The sequence below is a fragment of the Saccoglossus kowalevskii genome, unplaced genomic scaffold (genome assembly GCF_978046115.1).
Source record: "Saccoglossus kowalevskii unplaced genomic scaffold, keSacKowa6.1 SCAFFOLD_109, whole genome shotgun sequence".
Lineage (NCBI taxonomy): Eukaryota > Metazoa > Hemichordata > Enteropneusta > Harrimaniidae > Saccoglossus > Saccoglossus kowalevskii.
Window position 1 is genome coordinate 156,593 of NW_028188637.1, and position 20,621 is coordinate 177,213.

Below are 20,621 nucleotides of genomic sequence, written 5' to 3' on the forward strand. Positions count from 1 at the left end.
TAGTGATGTTATAACCTCATTCACTATTCTAGCTATGCGACCGCTAAGTTACTTATCAAGTGACGACCTCGGTGAATACGGAAACAATGAAATGGACACGTTAATTAATCACTTTGGTACAGATCGCGAGTCAGATGATGGTACGGTGTTTACGGCTATAATTGACGGCGATGAGACCAAGCATGAATGGTCAGTTGTAAAGCCATTAATTAGTAGTGCAACAGAAATATCCACGTGATAAGATGTCAACCTTATGGAAGATAATATACGAATATCATAAAGAACAATTTACAAATCTACTTAAATTGGCGAGTTTAGCACTTATACTTCCAGTTCAAACAGCAGATTGCGAACGTGGGTTCTCGATTCAGAATCGTATAAAAACCAAAACGCATAATAGACTGCAACCTCATAGAGTGGACACGCTGTCTCTGATCTCTGGCGAGGGACCCAGTATTGAAGATTTTCAATTCAATGAAGCCCTTGCTTTATGGAAATCAAGTAAACCAAGGAGAGCATTTCATACGAAATGAATGTTATTATCTATACCCGTATATCTCATTAATGAGTATTGATATTGATTGGCTTTGCTGATGTGTATTATGTACATTGTCAATCATGGAAATAAAAATTAAAGGTAAACATACTTTTTGAGTGAAATGCAATTTATTATGAAAATTTAACAATGGGTGTCCCTAAAAAAAATTGTGTGTCCCCACTTTTTGGCTGACATGGGTCACTGTGTCCCACGTTTCCAAATCCTGGCTGAAACACTGATGTGTATAATGAAAAGTAACATCTATCCTTCTTTTGCATCGCTGAGCATTTCTGTTTTAGTATACTGGTTTGAAAATGTTGAATTTGCATGATTTGCAATGTGTTTTTTTACTGAAACTCCCCTATTGATCGAATCCCGGGTTTGAAAGAGAACGGCACACCACGTGATTCGTTTGAATACAATGGTGAAGGCACGCAAGCATGACTTACGTTGTCAGCAGTAGTCGCTGAGCTTCACGCTACAACTTCACTTGTGATGTTGCTTGTTAGCCGTGGATTGAATTAATCTTGATTACCGGTTAAAATGTTGCTTATTTGGCGTTGGTGATCTTTATTTGGAACTGGGTAACGTCGCCAGCAGAAACCTCCTGGGATTTTGATGTTGATGGTTGCGCCTCCATAGCAATCGCTAATTTTACTGCGGGTGGATCTTCCAAGAGCCCTTCGGGGTGTATTAAACTCATTCAACATACATAAAGTTCTCTCAATCGTAGTAGTCCATGTGATGTACACCTAATATGCCAAACATGTTACTGAACGATTTTGCCAATGAAAACAAGCCGGTTGGCGATCCACTCCACTAAAAAAAAACTAGCAATATGTTTTCGGCTGTTGCCATGGTAGGACATGAACGTGAAGCTAACGTCGGTTTATAACTAAAACTGGGCACCGTATACAAAGTTCGCAAAAAAACATTCAGTCCTTAGAAGTCATTTTATTTTATTGCTAGAACATATGCTGTTGTTAGGGATTGGTCAGTTACTTCGGCCTGGGGGTGGATCAGTAGGGGGGTTACCCTGTTTTTGATTTTGCGAATGGGGGGGGGGGGTCACCCTGTTTTCCACAATTCACACACGCGCTTATGTATATATTTTTTTAAATTTTATTTCAGAACAATAGATTAAAAAGTTAATCGTACAAATGTGTTCTTAATAATAACTATTACCCATATTGCCTATAAATTTGTTGATGCAAAAAATGTTATAGGCTAAATATTTTGGGGTTGAAGTTGACAAATAACAAACAGATTATGCAATGCGGCAGAGCCCCATGCAATTATACAGTTAAGTTTTGAACACATCCCAAATCCATGTGATATCAGATTATTTTATTTAAAGTCTGAAGTCACCATTGTATAAGATATTTACTGGATTTATCCAATTGTAGCTGGAGACGGAAAAACACAGCAATTAGTACAAAGAGCAGTGACAGTTTTTGTTCAGCAAATCAAAAAAGTCAAATGGATTCATGTATATAAATAAATAGTTTTTTTGTTTTTTTAACTTTTAAATATGCATATTTTGCTCTGTAAAATACCAAAATCCAACACAAATGTATACAAAAATCAAAGTGTCCTTTGTTTTCATAAGCACAGACTGTGCTTCAGGTGTAAAGCTTTCCTGGTCTATAAGATATGAAAGATATATTAAATCCAAATTAGTTTTCGAACCGCCTAGATTCAAATCCTCTTTTCCTATCTTATAAGGGCGTTTATCAAGTGAGTACTCCACAGCTTTGTTTTTATTTACTATCTTTAGCAGCATAGATTTCCCTACTTCCTGCAGCTTTTTCTGTAGTCGTTTTTTGGCTTTATGCTTCCCCTCCCCTCCTAAGGTGACTGGTCTATTAAATGCAAACACTAAAAATTACGGCAAACCACGATATTTTCAATGCACATCATACATTTTGTAATCATGTCAGAGCCAAAACTGTTAATGTTTCTTTGTTTTTCGGGGGGGGGGGTCAGCATGTTTTAAAATATAATGTTAGGGGGTCGCCCACTTTGTTGTTGTTGATAGGGGTGGGTCAACTGAGATTTACAGCTGACAAAATGGAATCTGCCGACCCCCAGGCCAGAGTAACTGAACAATCCCTTAAATTTATTATTTCCAACCGATAGTATTTTCTAGATTGCAGGCAGCATTTACAGTTCATTCAAAGTTCAAAGTTGCGTCGGGATTACGTTGATACAGTGTAACAATGTCGGCGTCGGTGATCTCTTACCGGTGTTCAACGTAGCCAAAATAAAAGGCATGAATACAAGACTAGTGGGAGGTAATAAATTTGGGGTCGAAAGTATTCAAAAAACAGTTTTTGGCTGTTGCCATGGTAGCTGTGGACCAGGATTGTTTTGCCAATTAGTGACGGTACGACCTGCCTGTCAATTATAAACAAAATTAGCCAAGCCAAAAAAAATCTCAGTAAATTGTTGCCCACACTCAAGCGGATTAGAATGAGCTACGTCCATGCTTTTTAATCATAGAAATGTAGGGTGTGATACATTTGACGTGAAGGTATTAAAACATTCAGTTGTTGGCTGTTTCCATGGAAACGGTTGTCAGAATTTGTTTTCAGATTTTACCAATAGTAACTTTGTGCCCACACTCAAGCTGAGCAAAATGAGCTATGTCTGAGGTGTTGCATCCAAAATTTGTAGGAGATACATTTTCTGATAACTAGGGTGAAGGTGTGACCTACCTGCTAAGTTTGAGCGAAATCGGCCAAGCCAAACAAATCACAGAAGAATTAATACGTGAAAACACTAGAAATCACACACACACACATATACACAAAATTAAAGTGATTTTAAGGGCAATCCAAGTGGAGCGAATCGCCAATACCATGTTCATTTGCATATTGACCGTGAAAATATCAAAAACATCATTGCATGGGTGATATGCAAATTAGTTTTAGTCAAAATAAGTTACTGCTTAGAAGTACCATTACTGTTGTTCAAATTTCATTTCACTCGGCAAATATATTCATGTACCCAAATGTAAAGTATCGTACTTTTAAATAATGTTTATTTCTGCTATGTTTCGAAAAACGCTACTCTTGAACGGACTACTTTATTCGCTCTCAGACCTCATTTGCATATGGGGTGTGGAAGTACAGGTTTTGATTTCAGGGACGAATCAAAATAAACTGCAGTATATATGTAATAATGTGGAATACTTCCTTTCACTGTGAACATTTTTCCGCTAAAATAAATTCCAGTGAAAATGCCATTTCCCTCATACTCTATTGAGACTTGACACAGCACAGTGAAAATTTGATTCACACCGTATGCTTGAAAACTTTTCATCGAAAATAAATTAAGTGAAATTCTGTGTGATTTCATGAGAGTTGAAAATGAAAAAATTATATGACACCCAACCCTACCACTCCATACACAATGTAACCACACCTCAAAAACATCCTTTCACCAGTGTATTCTATTTGAATTCAGGAGAAATTTAAATAAACAAATTATATGACAACGAACTTAATTATAATTTCAACCTCTAGTTCAGCACTGATTAAATAAACTACCTCGTCTTTATGCCAACTTGAAGTTATTCAATGCCTACACCAGTGACTTCAAAATCTATGTTTCAATTCCAGGAATTTCACTTGCTATTAATTGTATGGGAGTGCCAGTCTTTCATGAATTTCTATTGTCATGTCAATTTCTTGTGATTACTCGGAAAATGAAGCTGTAACCACAGACCACAGTGCTGCAACTAAATCCTGGTATAAGCACCGGTTAGGCAGTCTTGAACTATGCATGTGAAGCCAGCTGAGAGGTATATCCAATCCTATAGATTTCTCATTGTTTGGTAACTATTTGCTGCAAATGCAACAAAAATCAATATAAAAATATTACCCACACAGCATTCTACAGGTTACTTGTTTTGGTTAGTGTTTAACAATAGGACAATACCATTCGATCCATGGGGGTGACAGTCCTACGAATGTACCGACATTGTCGAAGGACAAGGACAGGAAAAAGTTTGTGCAAGTGTGGCGAGACTCCCGTAGTTACGCGGAAATTATTTTCCTCATGTGAAAAAAGCATGTTTCTCATTGTTGTGCTATATTGTATCGTATCATGGATCTAGGTAGTCCTGCGTACAGTCTATGGAGGTACGCCGGGCTGTGGTGGGGTCGTCTATCAACCAAACGCGCTCCCGTACACACAGCACTGTATTCAGGGCGAGCATCCAAGAGCTTCGTGGTTGTGTTATAATGTGAAAACAGACAACCACTCAGCCATAATACGTATCGAGACCAAACATAATTTGTCGATAATCAAGTGTTGCAAGAAAAAGTGAGATTGTCGCAAAATGTAGCAAATCGTTTTCAAAACAGTGCCGCTAAGAAAGTCTCGCTTTGTTTGCGCCCACTGTAAAACATGTATAGTAAACAAACCGCCCTTTTAGAAAATATTTTTATTAAAAATAAGTACAAGTCAACTAAAACGAAAATTAAAACATGTATAGTAAATAGACAGACACCCCGCCCTAGTGGAAAATATTTTTATTCAAAATTATTCGAAATTGACAATGCTATGATAAACGTGTTTTTCGTTGTCGCTATAATGCAGTATCAGAACTCCAAGTTAAAATATTAACGGGGAAGTACAATTGCGCATGCCTCCCATTAGTTCCAAAGAACGGCATTATCACGTCGGTATGTTCAATGGTCCACACTGAATACAATGGCATAACACTAATAGTTTTGAAAAAAATACATTAACACGTCGGCAAGTTCAATCGTTCACACCTAAGACAATGGCATAACTCTGTAATAGTTCTGAAAAAAACAAAACATTAACATGTCGGCAAGTTCAATCGTCCACACCGAAGACAATGTCATAACTCTGTAATAGTTCTGAAAAGAAGGTGTTATCATGTCGGCAAGTTAAATTGTTCAAACTAAAAGCAACGTCATACACTGATTTAAAAAAAAAAAAAAAAAACGCCGATAGCACACGGTTTTGGAAAAGATCGATCACGGGGCGTGTATACAGAAAACTACTGGTATGAAGCTCGCCAACTGGGCTTGGGATCTCTCCATCGCGTCAAGTGGTCATTCATTCGCAAACGTGAATTCGTACAGCGGGCGATGAACTAAACTTGACCTTTCGATGTGTCGCTTCCAAAGCGTTGTGATACTCTCTTTATTACTACTTATATTTAATAAAAGTGGGAACGTCATTCAGTTTCATAGTTAACGGCAGATTACACTAGCGCACCGGAAGCATGTGTGCGAATAGAGGTCATAGCCGTCGCATCGCGATTTTATAGTAGCTCACATACTGGACTCACACCCTGCTCGGGGATCATGTGGTCCGTGTTACGAGCCCGGCCGTTACAAATTGGTCTGGGATCAGCTTGTAAATAATCTACTGTAACTATACACTGCACAAACAAATTACAAAAGATTCCATAAAATAGAAATACAAGGTGGCGTTTATCACGCCATTAATTTATTCAAGACCTTTTGTTACCTGTTATAGCTCCAACAGAAACAACAAATGCTTTGTCTCTCGACGCAACTCGCCCTGGTTATGTAAATGTTTTCCCTTACCATCAGGCTCCAAGCCGGAACAAATGACAACCTTTTTTTTCTGAATTACACAAGTTCATCATATTTGGTATGTCATGTTTATTTGAAAAAAAACGTGCCTTGCTTGGGTTGAACCACGGTTACTAAAAATAGTGACCGTGGTTGAACTGAATTAGGGACAGTGTATGTTCCCCTCTCTGTTGTAGTTGTACAATAGAGTGTCAATCACAGCTGAATATGTGTCGCGGCGTCAACACTTTGAAATATGTGGACGAAACGTAACATATTCCGTACGCTATACTGTGCACGAGATTGACCCAACTCTGTGTTTTCGACAAGAGGTATAAACCAGGTTTACCGTAAACTGCGTGTACAATAAGAAATTTACCGCATGCTGTAAGAGTGGGGACAGGGGGTGGGTGACTGGTACAGAAAAAAGGCATCTTAAGTTTTTACAGGAAGTTACCATTTATAATAAAAAAATCGATTTTTACACTTAAAGATATATTTGATATTTTGTGTTTAAGAATCTATATTGAAAGCTTAATGTGGAAAATGCTTTATACACTTACAAAATATACGATCTTTGTACAAATCATAGATGAATAAAACGGTTGATTACATTTTAAGTCTTGTCCATGGCTACGAATATGCGTTTTTAGCTCTGCTGTCGACTTTGTCGAGCGGAGCTTATATGAGTGATTGTCCGTCGTCGTCCGTCGTCGTTCGTCGTCCGTCGTCCGTGTCAATGTTTTACTTTTTCGACTTCTTCTTGAAAACTACAAGCCTGAATGCTTTGATACTTGGTGTATATGTACCTTGGGTAGACCTCTCTTAGGTTTGTTCATTTCATGTTGATATCTTCAATTCTCTAATTTTGGTGAATATTTTTGTCATTTCTGGTAAAAAGTGATATTTTCGACTTCTTGTTAAAAACCGCAAGTCCAATTGATTTGATACTACATATATAGGTACTACATGTGGACCTCTCTCAGATTTGTTCATTTCGTGATGATATCTTCAATTCTCTAATTTTGGTGAATATTTTTGTCATTTTTGGTAAAAAGTGATATTTTCGACTTCTTGTTGAAAACTGTAAGTCCGATTGCTTTGATATTACATATATAGGTACTACATGTGGACCTCTCTCAGATTTGTTTGTTTTGTGATGATATCTTCAATTCTCTATTTATTTTGGGGAATATTTTTTGTAATTTTTGGTAAAAAGTGATATTTTTGACTTCTTGTTAAAAACTGTAAGTCCGATTGCTTTGATACTATTCATATTGTTCATTTTCTAATGATGTCTTCAGTTCTTTAATTGAAATGTGCATTGCTAACAGCGGAGCTATCTCAGCCGATAGGCTGCTTGTTTATTTGTTTGAATTACATTACAAAGTATACAAACATTGGACGAAAATATCCCCTCTGTACCGTACACGAGATTTACCGAACTCTGTACCGTTCACGATATTTACCGTATACAAACTTGCACTGCAACAGGAAACACAAAGACGTTACGATATTCTTAGGATACCGACTTCATTGCAAGTGTACGTAGCATTGTCACCTGCATACAATGCTGTGTTTACGGGGACACATAACAATGAGAAAACAACATGAGGTGAATAATTTCTGTGTAACAGACGTCTTACATGGTCATTTTTGACTCCCATGTGCGAAGCACAAAATGGGAGTCTTTGCAGTTAGTGTGTCTGTATGTGTGTATGTGTGTATGTGTGTATGTGTGTGTGTATGTGTGTATGTGTGTCCGACTGTTCCACTGCTATCTCAAGAACCATACATCGGTTTTTGATGAAACTTGGTGCATAGATGCTCTGGGCCAATGCGCAGATTTGATTAGGTTTTGGTAAAAATCCATGCTCGTTAATTACCTAATTTGCATGATAATTAGCTAATTTGTAGCTGTTCTATGACTGTTCCACTGATATCTAAAGAACCACTCATTGGATTTTGATGAAACTTGGTACATAGATGCTCTGAACATATGCGCAGATTTGATTAATTTTTGGTAAAAATCCGTGCATATTAATTACCTAATTTGCATGATAATTAGCTATTTTTTAGTGGTTCCATGACTGTTCCACTGATATCTAAACAACCACTCATTGGATTTTGATGAAACTTGGTACATAGATGCTCTGAACTAATGCTAGGTTTTGATTAGTTTTTGGTAATAATCCGTGGATACTAATTACCTAATTTGCATAATGATTAGTCAATTTTCGGTTTTTCCACTGATATCTCAAGTACTAATCATCACATTTCAATGAAACTTGGTACATAGATGTCATACGACACTGCACAGACCTGATAGTTTTTATGGTAATATCAGTATATATTATTTACCTAATTTGCATAATTAATTAATTTTCAGCATTTGATATTAGTTAGCATTACATTTCAATGAAACTTGGTACTTACATACTCAAGGACTATGCAGAGATTGATTGTTTTCGATAAATATTTGTGCATATTAATCACCTAATTTGCATAATTAGTTAATTTTCAGCTTTTTCACGGGTATCTCAAGTACTAATCATCGCATTTCAATGAAACTTGGTACATAGATCCTTTAGGACTATGCAGAGACCTGATTAGTTTTAGGGTAAATAATTGTGCATATTAATTACCTAATTTGCATAATTAATTTTCAGCTTTTCTACTGATATCTAAAGTACTAATCATCACATTTCAATGAATCTAGAATTATGCAGACCCAATTAGTTTCCGGTAAATATTTGTGCATATTAATCACCTAATTTGCATAATTAACCAACTTTCACACTGATATCTCAGGTACTATACATCACATATCAATGAATGTACATGGATGCTGTAGGACAATAGACAGACCTGAATAATTGTGGGTTAAAATCTGTACATATTAATTACCTAATTTGCATAATTAACCAATTTTAAGCTTTCACACTGATATCTAAAGTACCGTAAAAACTCCAAAATTTCGACCGGTTTTAAATAATTGGTGTTAGAAATGTGACGTGTTTTTAGAGTCAAAATTAAGGTGCATTTTCGGACGGTCGAATTTTTCAGAATAGAAATCAGCAAATGAAAAAATGGAGATGATAGACAGTGTGCTTCATTAGTTTTTAAAAAATGCAATGTCCGTCAATTGACGTAAACTTCCTCATGTTTCACGGTAAAAGCAAAGGTCGTGGCCGAGTTGTAACTCAAAATCTAAACAAAGTCATCAATCAGTGAGTATTATGACAAGCAAAACAAAACATCAAGACGCGGAGAAGAGGTCAGCACAAAACTAATAGGTCAAAAGACAAAGCTGTCTCGCACTACCTAGGAAAACTTGCGAATGTTCGAAGTACAGGTACCCATTGGACAAAAGATACATGGAAGTTTAGCAAACTATCTCCCCGACCCAGTGCAATGTATCCGGTTAGAATCAAAGCTCACGTGTCCCTTATTTGAGGGACCAAATTCTGCCGTAAATTCGCCCTTGGATTAAAAAATAAAATGGGATTTAAGAAAATAAAATGGGACTTTTAAGGTGTATTTTGGCGTCATTTTTCGGACATTTCAATCAATCCTGCCGGCTAAAATAGAGTAAGTTTTACCGTAGTCATTGACGTCTGTCTATTCAAGAGTACACGTGTATGATTTTTATCGTGACTAGCGTGAGCGGGTAAGCTTCCTTTCGAGAATGAGCTGTTATCACTGTGAACAATGTTAAATTATTCTTCAGATGACCAGTTTATTTTTTAAAAACAACTAATTTATTTATTTTAAAAAAATCATGTCGTTTTCGCATCAAAATCCAAGCAAAAATATCGTACTACAACATCAATCTCTTCCGCATTGCGTTCAATAACATTACCATATTTAAATAAGCTATGGTAATTTGAACACGTTGGCATCATCCAGCTTTTTGATTGGTTAATTAGCGATTTGACCTATTTGACCTAAGAGAACATGGCGGATATCCTACAGCATCAAACGTTTATACGAGACCGGAATCATTCGCTTACGATGAAACTAAGTTGACTTTTATTTGTATTTCATAACCATTCAACAAATTTATTTTGTGTACATTATTATAATCACTACTGAGTACAGTAATAATCAACAATTCAGAAACGCAGCATGCCGAGATTTTTGTGTTCGTTTTTATTTGAAACTTCGTTTATTTAGAATATATTTTCGTTACCAATAAAATAAAAATCTCTCAGTCAATCAGAAACCCGGATTCATGCCTTCGAGGAAGGTCCCGTTTGAACGCTCACATCGGGTTTTTTTTTCGTTTGGGGGAAAACTAAAACTGGTCGCAATTTTCGAATAAAAATGAGTCGGCAATTTTTAGTGGAGTCGAAAATTTGGAGGTAAATAAAACACCGAAACCCGGCAAATAAATAGGAGGTCGAATTTTTAGAGGGGTCGAAGTTTTGGAGTTTTCACGGTACTAATTATTCCATTTCAATGAAACTTAGTACAAAGATGCTCTAGGACAATGTACAAACCTAATTAGTTTGGGGTAAAAATCTGTTCATATTAATTCCCTAATAAGCATAATAATTCATAATTTTTTGGTTCTAATCACATTTCAATTAAACTTGGAGACATAGATTTTCTGTTACATTGCGCAGACCTCATTAGTTTTACACTCAAATCTGGTCATATTAATTTTCTGATTTGCATAATTAGTTTTCAGCTAAGTAATTTCGAATTATATTTAATGTGTTTCCAATACTCTCAGCACATGGGAGTTCTTTCTAAGCTTTCTTTGATTAAATGAATCTTACTAAAAAATACTACGGGAGTCTCGCCACACTTCCACAAACTTGTCCTGTCCTTGTCCTTTGACAATGTCGGCACATTCGTAGGACTGTCACCCCCATGGATCGAATGGTATTGTCCTATTGTTAAACGCTAACCAAAATTAGCAAACAACATGGCGGACTCGACTCGCCGGAATGCCCGGGCGTCGATCATAAAAAGTGTGGTTAGCTGCTCGAATTCGCCACTCCAGTTCAAATTTTGAGCATAAACGAATATTATACAGTACAAGGATTGCTGCCGCTGCCCCGCGCGTTAGGTATTCCCCCTGTTCGCCTCCGCGCGTGCCCGGACACTCCCTCGCGTGTCCGGGCGTTAAATAGTAGGACCATGTACGGGTATATGTTAAGTTTGAACTTGCTTGGTGATGGTATTTGTGAGATACAGGTACAGATACTGGTCAATCCATAGGTCTCCGTTCTGGAACTTCATCCAATGAAAAATATGTTTCTTTCCCACTAGCCAACATATTATAAATAAAAATAAGAATTAATTAGCCACATATTAAGTACAAATCTATAAACCATTAAGGGATATTAAATGAGGTACAACAATTGACAGTCATATTTCCTATTAGAGAAGGTTCTATCAAATTTATTGATGGAAGAATTAATGTTATGTCTGGTAATTATCTGATAATGTTAGTCATTTCATTAATAGTTTAATTTATTTTAAATTTGTAAATTACTAAAGAAAAGTATAAGATCTGATGAATAATTATTTGAATTGACATTTATTTCACAAACAACATGAGACCTGATAAATGAAGTCTGACTACAGATAAAATCAACTATTATATCAAAAGGAAGTTTAAAAGTGTGAAACTAATTTTCATTATAATCTATTAGAAATTAGGCATGCATAGAAGGAGTAATGAGAATAACATGTCCTTTATAACCACCAGATTAGGCTTGAAACCTACAAGGAAATAGCAGAAGGAAATGTTTTTTTATTAGTGAACTAAGTTTTTGAAAGTATTTTGTATTAGGTTAAACATTATAGTTACGTAGAAGTGTAAATTCTCTCAGTGCTTTGTCTACAATAGAAGTATGACTAAAGACAAAATCAACAGTACCAAAAGATAAAAAGTGTGATACAAGGAAGTTAGAGTATTTATTACTCAATTGTATAAGTATAGAAAAGAAAGTTTGAATTTAATGTGATTTTTCTTCTTTCCTTTTTCAAATATGTATGATTTGGTTGTTTTCTTCTCTTTGTTTGCCGCTCCAAAGGCTAATAAAATATTATTATTTATTATGATACTAATTTTCATTAAGATCTACCCAGTATTAGAAATCAGGCATGAATAAGAAAGAAAATAAGAATAACATGATCAGACTTGAAACATACAAGGAAGTAGCAGAAGGATTTGCTTTTTAGTGAAATAGATCTGATTGTTGAAAGTCTTTTGTATTAGGTTAAACATTATACCGGTATTTAAGTAGAAGTGCAGATTCCCCTTAATGTTTTGTCTTAAATTGAAGTATGACTAAACACAAAATCAACAGCACCAAAAGGAAGTCAAAAAGTGTGAAAATAATTTTCATTAAGATCTAGTAGAAATCAGGCATGAATAGGAGTGGAAATAACATGATCAGACTTGAATGAAACCTACAAGAAAGTAGCAGTTGGAATGTCTTTGGTATTAGGTTAAACATTATATTTAAGTAGAAGTGCAATTAAATTCCCACAATACTTTGTCTAGAATATGCATACTTTGTAAATTTGATATTACTAACAGGAATTTTATTTCACAAGATTGTTTGTGTGCACGGTGGTATTTGTCACCAAGCAGCTAAGTTATTATGTGTAGAAGTTAAATTTCGGTCTTGGTTATCAAGGATATAAAGCTTATTCTAATTTCCTGCACATAATATAAATGTATTTAGTAACAAAAACAATTTCCATGCACCAAATTTAGTGGTGGTGTTCGCAAAAAAATGTAGTCATGGTGAGCAACTTGGCAACAAAAACATGGTTCAACTTTCTTCTAATCAGAGTACACAATAGGTCAAAGTAATAAATATTGCTAGATGTTTAATTTTAGCAACATGAAGAAACCCAAGATTTTAATGCAAGAAAATTAGTTGTGGTGTTGTAATGTTGTGGTCTTGGTGATCATGGCAACAACAGTTTGACCTTACACCTTACCCCACTCAGAATAGAAGGCTGTTGTGCTATGGCATGTTCAACATTTAATCTAGAGTGCAAATCAATAAAATATTGGGTTATTTAGCAAAACAGATCTGCTTTCCACTGTACATGTATCTATTTTGCTACTGAATAATGTAATGTCATGAGAAATCATGGTGATAAGTACATATTGGGCAAAGAAGCCTTAAGGAAATTAATTCGTCTTTCTTTGAAATATAGAAATGTAGAAATTTTAGTGGTGTATTTGGAAAATGTAGTACTGGTCACCTTGGCAACCAAAAACTTGGGTCAACTTTCTTTTAATCTAGAGTACACAATAAGTCAATGTAATAAATAATACTATATATTTGATTTTATAGTAACAGAGAAAAACACACAACTTTAACATGAAAAAAATAATCTAGATCACAAATAAAAACAAGCAGCCTGTCGGTTGAGATAGCTCCTCTGTTACCAATGCGTATTTTATTTAAAGAACAGAAGATATCATTAGAAAATGAACAATATGTAGACTTGCTGTTTTTAACAAGAATTCAAAAATATCACTTTTCACCAAAAATGACAAAAATAATCATAAAAATTAGATAATTGAAGATATCACCACGAAATTAACAAATCTGAAAGAGGTCCACATGTAGTACCTATATATGTAATATAAAAGTAATCGGACTTGTGGTTTTTAACAAGAAGTCGAAAATATCACTTTTTAACAAAAATATTCACTTAAATTAGAGAATTAAAGATATCATCACGAAATGAATACATCTGAGAGAGGTCCACATGTAGTACCTATATGTAATATCAAAGCAATTGGACTGGTGGTTTTCAACAAAAAGTCGAAAATATCATTTTTTACCAAAAATTACAAAAATATTCATCAAAATTAGAGAATTGAAGATATCATCATAAAAATGAAAAAATCTGAGAGAGGAGCACATGTAGTACATATATATGTAATATCAAAGCAATTGGACTGGCAGTTTTCAACAAGAAGTCAAAAATATCACTTTTTACCAAAAATGACAAAAATATTCATCAAAATCAGAGAATTGAAGATATCATCATGAAATGAACGAATCTAAGAGAGGTCTACCCAAGGTACATATACACCAAGTATCAAAGCATTCAGGCTTTTAGTTTTCAAGAAGAAGTCGAAAAAGTAACTCGACAAAGTCGACAGCGGAGCTAAAAATACTGAGTTATTTAGCCAAACAGAATTGCTGTTTACTGTACATGTATATTTTACTACCAATCAATGTAATGTCATGAGAAATCATGGTGTGTATTTTGAAAGTAAGTTTTGAAGCAAAATAATCGTTTTTTCATCTTTTCTTTTCCAACATTTCAAGAGTACTACAATAATACAGAAATAACATTACACTACACACTCTTGTGTTTAAAATTTAGTTTTATATTTACTATGTGCACCCAAGTTAAAATTTAATTTCATTAACAATAAATTGGTACTATAGTTCATAATAGTAAACAGAGTTAGTAGCATAATGGAAATTGCCATATTTAAAACTGGTTGTCATATTTTTATACAAGTCCAATTTACATGAAATACATCACACATGCACATGAAATAATATTGACCAATTCATTTAGAATTTTTTTAAACATAGAATGACGCCATGTTGAATCCATAGACTAGCAGTGTGTATGATGAAAAACAACAACTCTGAGATTTAAAACAGTCATAAATACCTGCCAACAGCCTAAGACACTTGAATTGAGGTCAAAGTAAAATCATTGAAAGTATTTATTATGCTAACAATGTGTCTGAATATAAATAAGTCTGAGGGAAAAAAAACGGGGAATCCCCTTGCATGCAAAAATATAAATAATTCATGAGTTACACGAGTTGAGATGCAGTAAATGATCTTTGTGCTAACAGATATTCTGTACCACATTTATAGTTATAGATTGGATGCAGCAAAACATTTACAACAAATCAATCAGTGATTAAAATGCACAAATAAAAAAAATATAAAAAATTAATGATCTTGAAAATAGGACAATGGTCTGATATAAATGGTTTAGAAAAACTGGAGATGGATCCCAGAGACAGCATGATCCCTGGGGGGAAAAAAATTGCGTAAATGTTGCTAAAAATAATGGCCAAAAATGTTTGGGGTCAAAAAAAGGGGTGGGGGTGTCAAAATGCATAAACCTATATTTAAACTATGGGAGCAGGCACCCAATCCCACAAGCATATTAAAAGTATGGTTTGTTGAGCTGGAAAAATTGCTGTTCAATAAATTCTTAAAACAAACACTATTCAGATATTTTAAAGAGAAAATCAGTCATATAATCATAAAGGGCATTCAATGATTAACATGACTCTGATATAATTTGGAGGTCATTCTGCCAAGTGGTATGGTAAAATTTAATTTACACAGTATGGTTTTATCTTCAGAATTTTTATTTAATATTTGTTAACATTGACAGTAATTCAGATGCTCACTGCCCTAAATATATAGTTAAATAATTTCAGACAAAGGCATAAGTGTTTTCTGTTTAATTCACTGTTTATATATCCAAAATATGGCAAAATAACTGAATTCCTGCATTAGGCATTGCATCATTTTCTACTGTCAATGCAGATACTCCAGTCAGCTCAAATAAAGTCACTCACTCACTATGAACAATGTCTAGTATATAATATATGAAAACACCAATGTTTAATAATTTTTGTTAAAAGCTAATTTGCTTGGTTTTTTTCCTGTTACTTCTCAAGAACAAATTCTCCAAAATGCACACAACCCAAAAACTGGTTGAGATAACACTTGCGCAGCACCATAGCTTTAAATGGACCTATGGTGTGCTGAGCTAATGCAATGTCAACCAGACATTAAAAAAGTTATTTTGATTGTCAGTCAGTTAAAAAAAAAGACAAACTTAAAACTATTTTCATACTGTACACACAAGACTGAACACTACAACTAGAAAGGAACAGTTCATATTTACATAGCTTTGACTAAAATATAAGAATCGAAGATAATTAGACATTTATATCATTTTTTTTTACACCATAGACTAACATCCAACCAGAGGTTGTATATGCTGACCTAGACCAAGCTGATTTAAGAAAACCAGGAAATCGTGATGTAAAGCGTAATCAAAGACCACCACCACAAAATAAAGATGTCCCATATGGTGAAGTGGATTTTGTAAAGACAGAGAGACTACGCAAATCCTAGACATTGGTAAGTAAATCTGAAGTGGCTGTGTACATGTATGCAAAGATTTGCATGTGCATCTCAGGAACAAGTTTCTTTTGCACCCAGTGACCCCTAACCTTAACACTAACTCAAGCCCTCCAATTCAATTGTTCATGTCCCCTGTAGACAAATGTAGGTGTCCTTACAGTAGTATGGGCATATATACAACTAAATTGAGGAGCGATGGAGGGTAGGAGTAGGATTAGAGTTGGGGTGGGGTGCAAAAGGAACTCCTTCCATAGCTCCATATTTTGGAGCCAAATAATGCCAGCTCTATTTTTAGTCCCCGTTCGGACGTAGTCCGAAAACGGGGACTTATGTTTTGCCCTGTGTGCGTCCGTCCGTCCGTCCGTGATCACCTGTATCTCGAACATGCATGGACCGATTAAGTTCAAACTTCACTCATACATCACACATTATATGGGACATATGCACATGCATTTTTTTCATGATCCGATTAACGATAGCCGAATAGCGGCCATTTTAAGGCCGAAAATGCATCAAAATCACACATTTTCACCATTCCGGACCCAGATCTCAGTTATGCATGGACGGATTTCGTTCAAATTTGGTACATACATTAAACATAATAGGACCTTGATGCACGTTATTTTTTTTTTCGGATCAAGTTCGAAATGGCCGACTGGCGGCCATTTTGTTTTAAAGAATTCAGTTCTGGATCCGTATCCGAGACATGTCTGGATTGATCAAGTTCAAACTTCACACACACAAGGTACATCATGTCACAAATATGTATGTGCATTTGTTTCATGATTTCATTAACGATAGCCAAATGGCGGCCTCTTTAAGGTCGAAAATGCATTGAAATTGCACATTTTCACCATTCCGAACCCGGATCTCAGTTATGCATGGACGGATTTTGTTCAAATTTGGTACATACATTAAACATAATAGGACCTTGATGCACGTCATTTTTTTTTCGAATCAAGTTCGAAATGGCCGACTGGTGGCCATTTTGTTTTAATAAATTCAGTTCTGGATCCGTATCCAAGACATGTCTGGATTGATCAAGTTCAAACTTCACACACACATGGTACATCATGTCACAAATAGATATGTGCATTTGTTTCATGATCTGCTTAACAATAGCTGAATGATGGCCATTTTAAGGCTGAAAATGCATCAAAATCACGTATTTTCACAATTCCGGAACCTGATCTCAGTCATGCATGGATGGATTTTGTTCAGATTTAGAACAATGTGTTGTACATATGCAGGCGCATTTCGGTCATGATTTAATTTGAATGTATATGTCACTCAAATATGAACGGAACAGGGACGTGTCATTGACAATGACTTGTAATTTTAGACTTAGCATTTTCAGAAAGACAGAATAAGAATGGATACTGTAAAAGGACTAATTATAAACTGGGTTTTAATTTTTGCTTATTTCGCAGGCTGGAAAATGCGCTGAATTAAAACCCAGTGAATATGACAAATTTAGCTTAGAACACATTATCTATTATGATAAAACCGTGAATTTAAAACCCACTGAATATGCCTGAAATGGTGAATCAGCAAAATTTAAACCCAGTGAAAATTAGTCATTTTACAGTAGATTACAATGTACAAAGAACACAATGAGGTAATTGGAGGTTAAGTAGTTATGGCACTTTTAAAAATGATTGTGAAGACTTATAGATTCTAGAAGTGATGCCATTGTGGCTAAAAATGTAGATCAATGGAAGAAGTAATCAATGAATATAGAAATTAGACAAATTATGTCTGGATTAAATTTATCAGATCAATTCGCTACAGAGTGGCTAATATAAAAAGAAATTATGATTTAAATTTAAAACAAAATAATATATTAAATATATATAATAATATATTAAAAAAAATTTAAAAAAATTTTTAAATTCTTTAAAAAAGAATCAGTAAGCAAATCAATGAATAGTGCATTGGCTTAATTATACATGTTGCGTGGAAATGTATGAAGTACCTTCCTCCATGCAAGGGCACATTTACTATTAACAGTTACCAAAATAAAAACACAATATACTTTCACATTATTAGTCCCCGTTCGGACGCAGTCCGAAAACGGGGACTTATGTTTTGACCTCCGTGTGTCCGTGTGTGCGTGCATACGTGCATGCGTCTGTGCGTGCGTCCGGACCTGTATCTTAGAAATGCCTGGACCAATCACAATCAAACTTCACACATACATCATACATGATATCATACATATGCACGTCAATTTGTTTCATGATCTGACTCAAGATGGCCGAATGGCGGCCATTTTTGTGCAAAAAATCATCACAATCGAGCATTTCCCGGTTGTTTACAAATGGATTTTGTTCAAACCTTGCATATAGGTTGGACATTATAGGACCTTGATGCACATCATTTTGTTTTACGATCTGATTCAAGATGGCCGAATGGTGGCCATTTTTGTGCTAAAAAATCATAAAAAGCAACCATTTCTCGACTGTTTACAGATGGATTTTGCTCAAACTTGGTATATACATTAGACATTATGGGACCTTGATGCAAATAATTTTGTTTTTCAGATAACATTCAAAATGGCCGACTGGCGGCCATTTTGTATTAATCAATGTGGTTTTCGTGCCATATCTCCGACTTGTTTTGACTGATTATGTTCAAATTTTAAATATTCATTATACATCATGTCATAGATATATTGGTTTGACGATCCTATTCAAAATGGCCGAATGGTTGTCATTTTTGTACTAAAAAATCATCAAATATCAAGCATTTCTGGCATTTATGGATGGATTTCGTTCAAACTTGGTACATACATTAGACATTAAAGGTTCCTGATGCACGTCATTTTATTTTTCAGATCAGATTCAAAATGACAGCCATTTTGTTTTAATGAATGGGTTTCCATACCCATATGTCTGACTTGTTTTGACTGATTATGTTCAAATTTTTAATATTCATTATACACCATGTCACAGATATACGGATATATTGGTTTGTTGATCTTTTTCAAAGTGTGCTATTTTTGTGCTAAAAAAATCCTCGAATATCAAGCATTTCTTGCATTTATGGATGGATTTTGTTCAAACTTATAACACACGTTAGACATTACAGGTTCCTGGTGCATGTCATTTTATTTTTCAGATTGGATTCAAAATAGCTGACTGGCGGCCATTTTGTTTTAATGATTGGGCTTATAGAGCCATATTTCTTAAATGCTTTGACTGATTATATTCAAATTTTATATATTTGTTATACATCATGTTATATATATATATATATATATATACACATGTATTCAAAATGGCTGATTTTGAATGCTGTTCCAGAGCAATATCTCTCAATATGGACAAGTACTTGTTTGACGATCAGATACAAATGTCAATCATTTTAATGTTAGAAAAATCATATTCCTGACAGGTTATATTCCAGCTGTATTACTATAAACATAACTATATATCTTAAATTTGATAACTAACAGGGACTGTGCCATGCATGGCTTTTTGATATCAGAAGAGCCCTAAAAATGTGTGAAATTCAATTGGCTGGTAATTAACTCATTAACAAAATGTCAGGTAAAAGGTATAAACATTTTTTAGGTCAATGAAAACAAAAAGATGAATAAAATTTAATGAGATAAATGACAAGATCAGGTCACTTTAACTTGCCAAAATACAATAAAAAAAAAATGAAAAAAAAACAGTCAAATGAGTTTATCAGGCATGAATATTCATAAAAATACACACTAAAAAATCCTTGCAAGAGAAACTTATTTTGAAATTAAAAAACCCATCACAAACATTTTAAACATTTTAAGGTGCTTTGAGCATCATTACATATCATGAGAATGTACCCTGGCCAGTTTTTCCACTAATATAAAAAAATTGATAGTTGATAGGGCCTGCAAGATGAATAAGTTGTTGGCCCTGCTTGAATATTGTTGGCAAACCAAACTGAGATAATTATCTAATTTTAGTGACATGCAAAGAAATTTGTAGCCATAAATGTTTATCTTGCACAGTATTGTACATTTTTACAGTCATCAACAGACTCAATGATCAGGCTTGTCAGGCTAGCATGTTCTTAAACTTGTCAGCCCTACTGTCAAGGCTCTAAACACAGGGATCTGCTCAGTTTTGAACACTGATCAAGGCAACTGCCATGAGTTAGAAGCATTACCAGTATAACACAAAAAACGTATCAGCAATACATCAAAGTTCTCTGTTGTTAAATGGTTTTGTCAGCAGCACTACACTGGACTATGATGCTGTCGATGGAAAACCAGTGAAATTTAAAGCGCGGTAGTCGTCACACTGCGTATGTTCGACATTTGTGTTGATAAAC

At 34.8% G+C, this 20,621-nt stretch overlaps 1 protein-coding gene across 1 annotated transcript in view; it reads left to right on the forward strand.

Moving 5' to 3' along the window:
• LOC102809866 (contactin-5-like) overlaps positions 1-20,621 on the forward strand; it is a 71,478-nt gene that overhangs the window by 30,211 nt on the left and 20,646 nt on the right. Inside the window, exon 15 of the mRNA XM_085496306.1 lies at positions 16,128-16,298. Within this exon, the coding sequence (XP_085352432.1) occupies positions 16,128-16,292 (165 nt within the window). The 3' untranslated portion in view covers positions 16,293-16,298. The remainder of the gene's footprint in view (positions 1-16,127; positions 16,299-20,621) is intronic.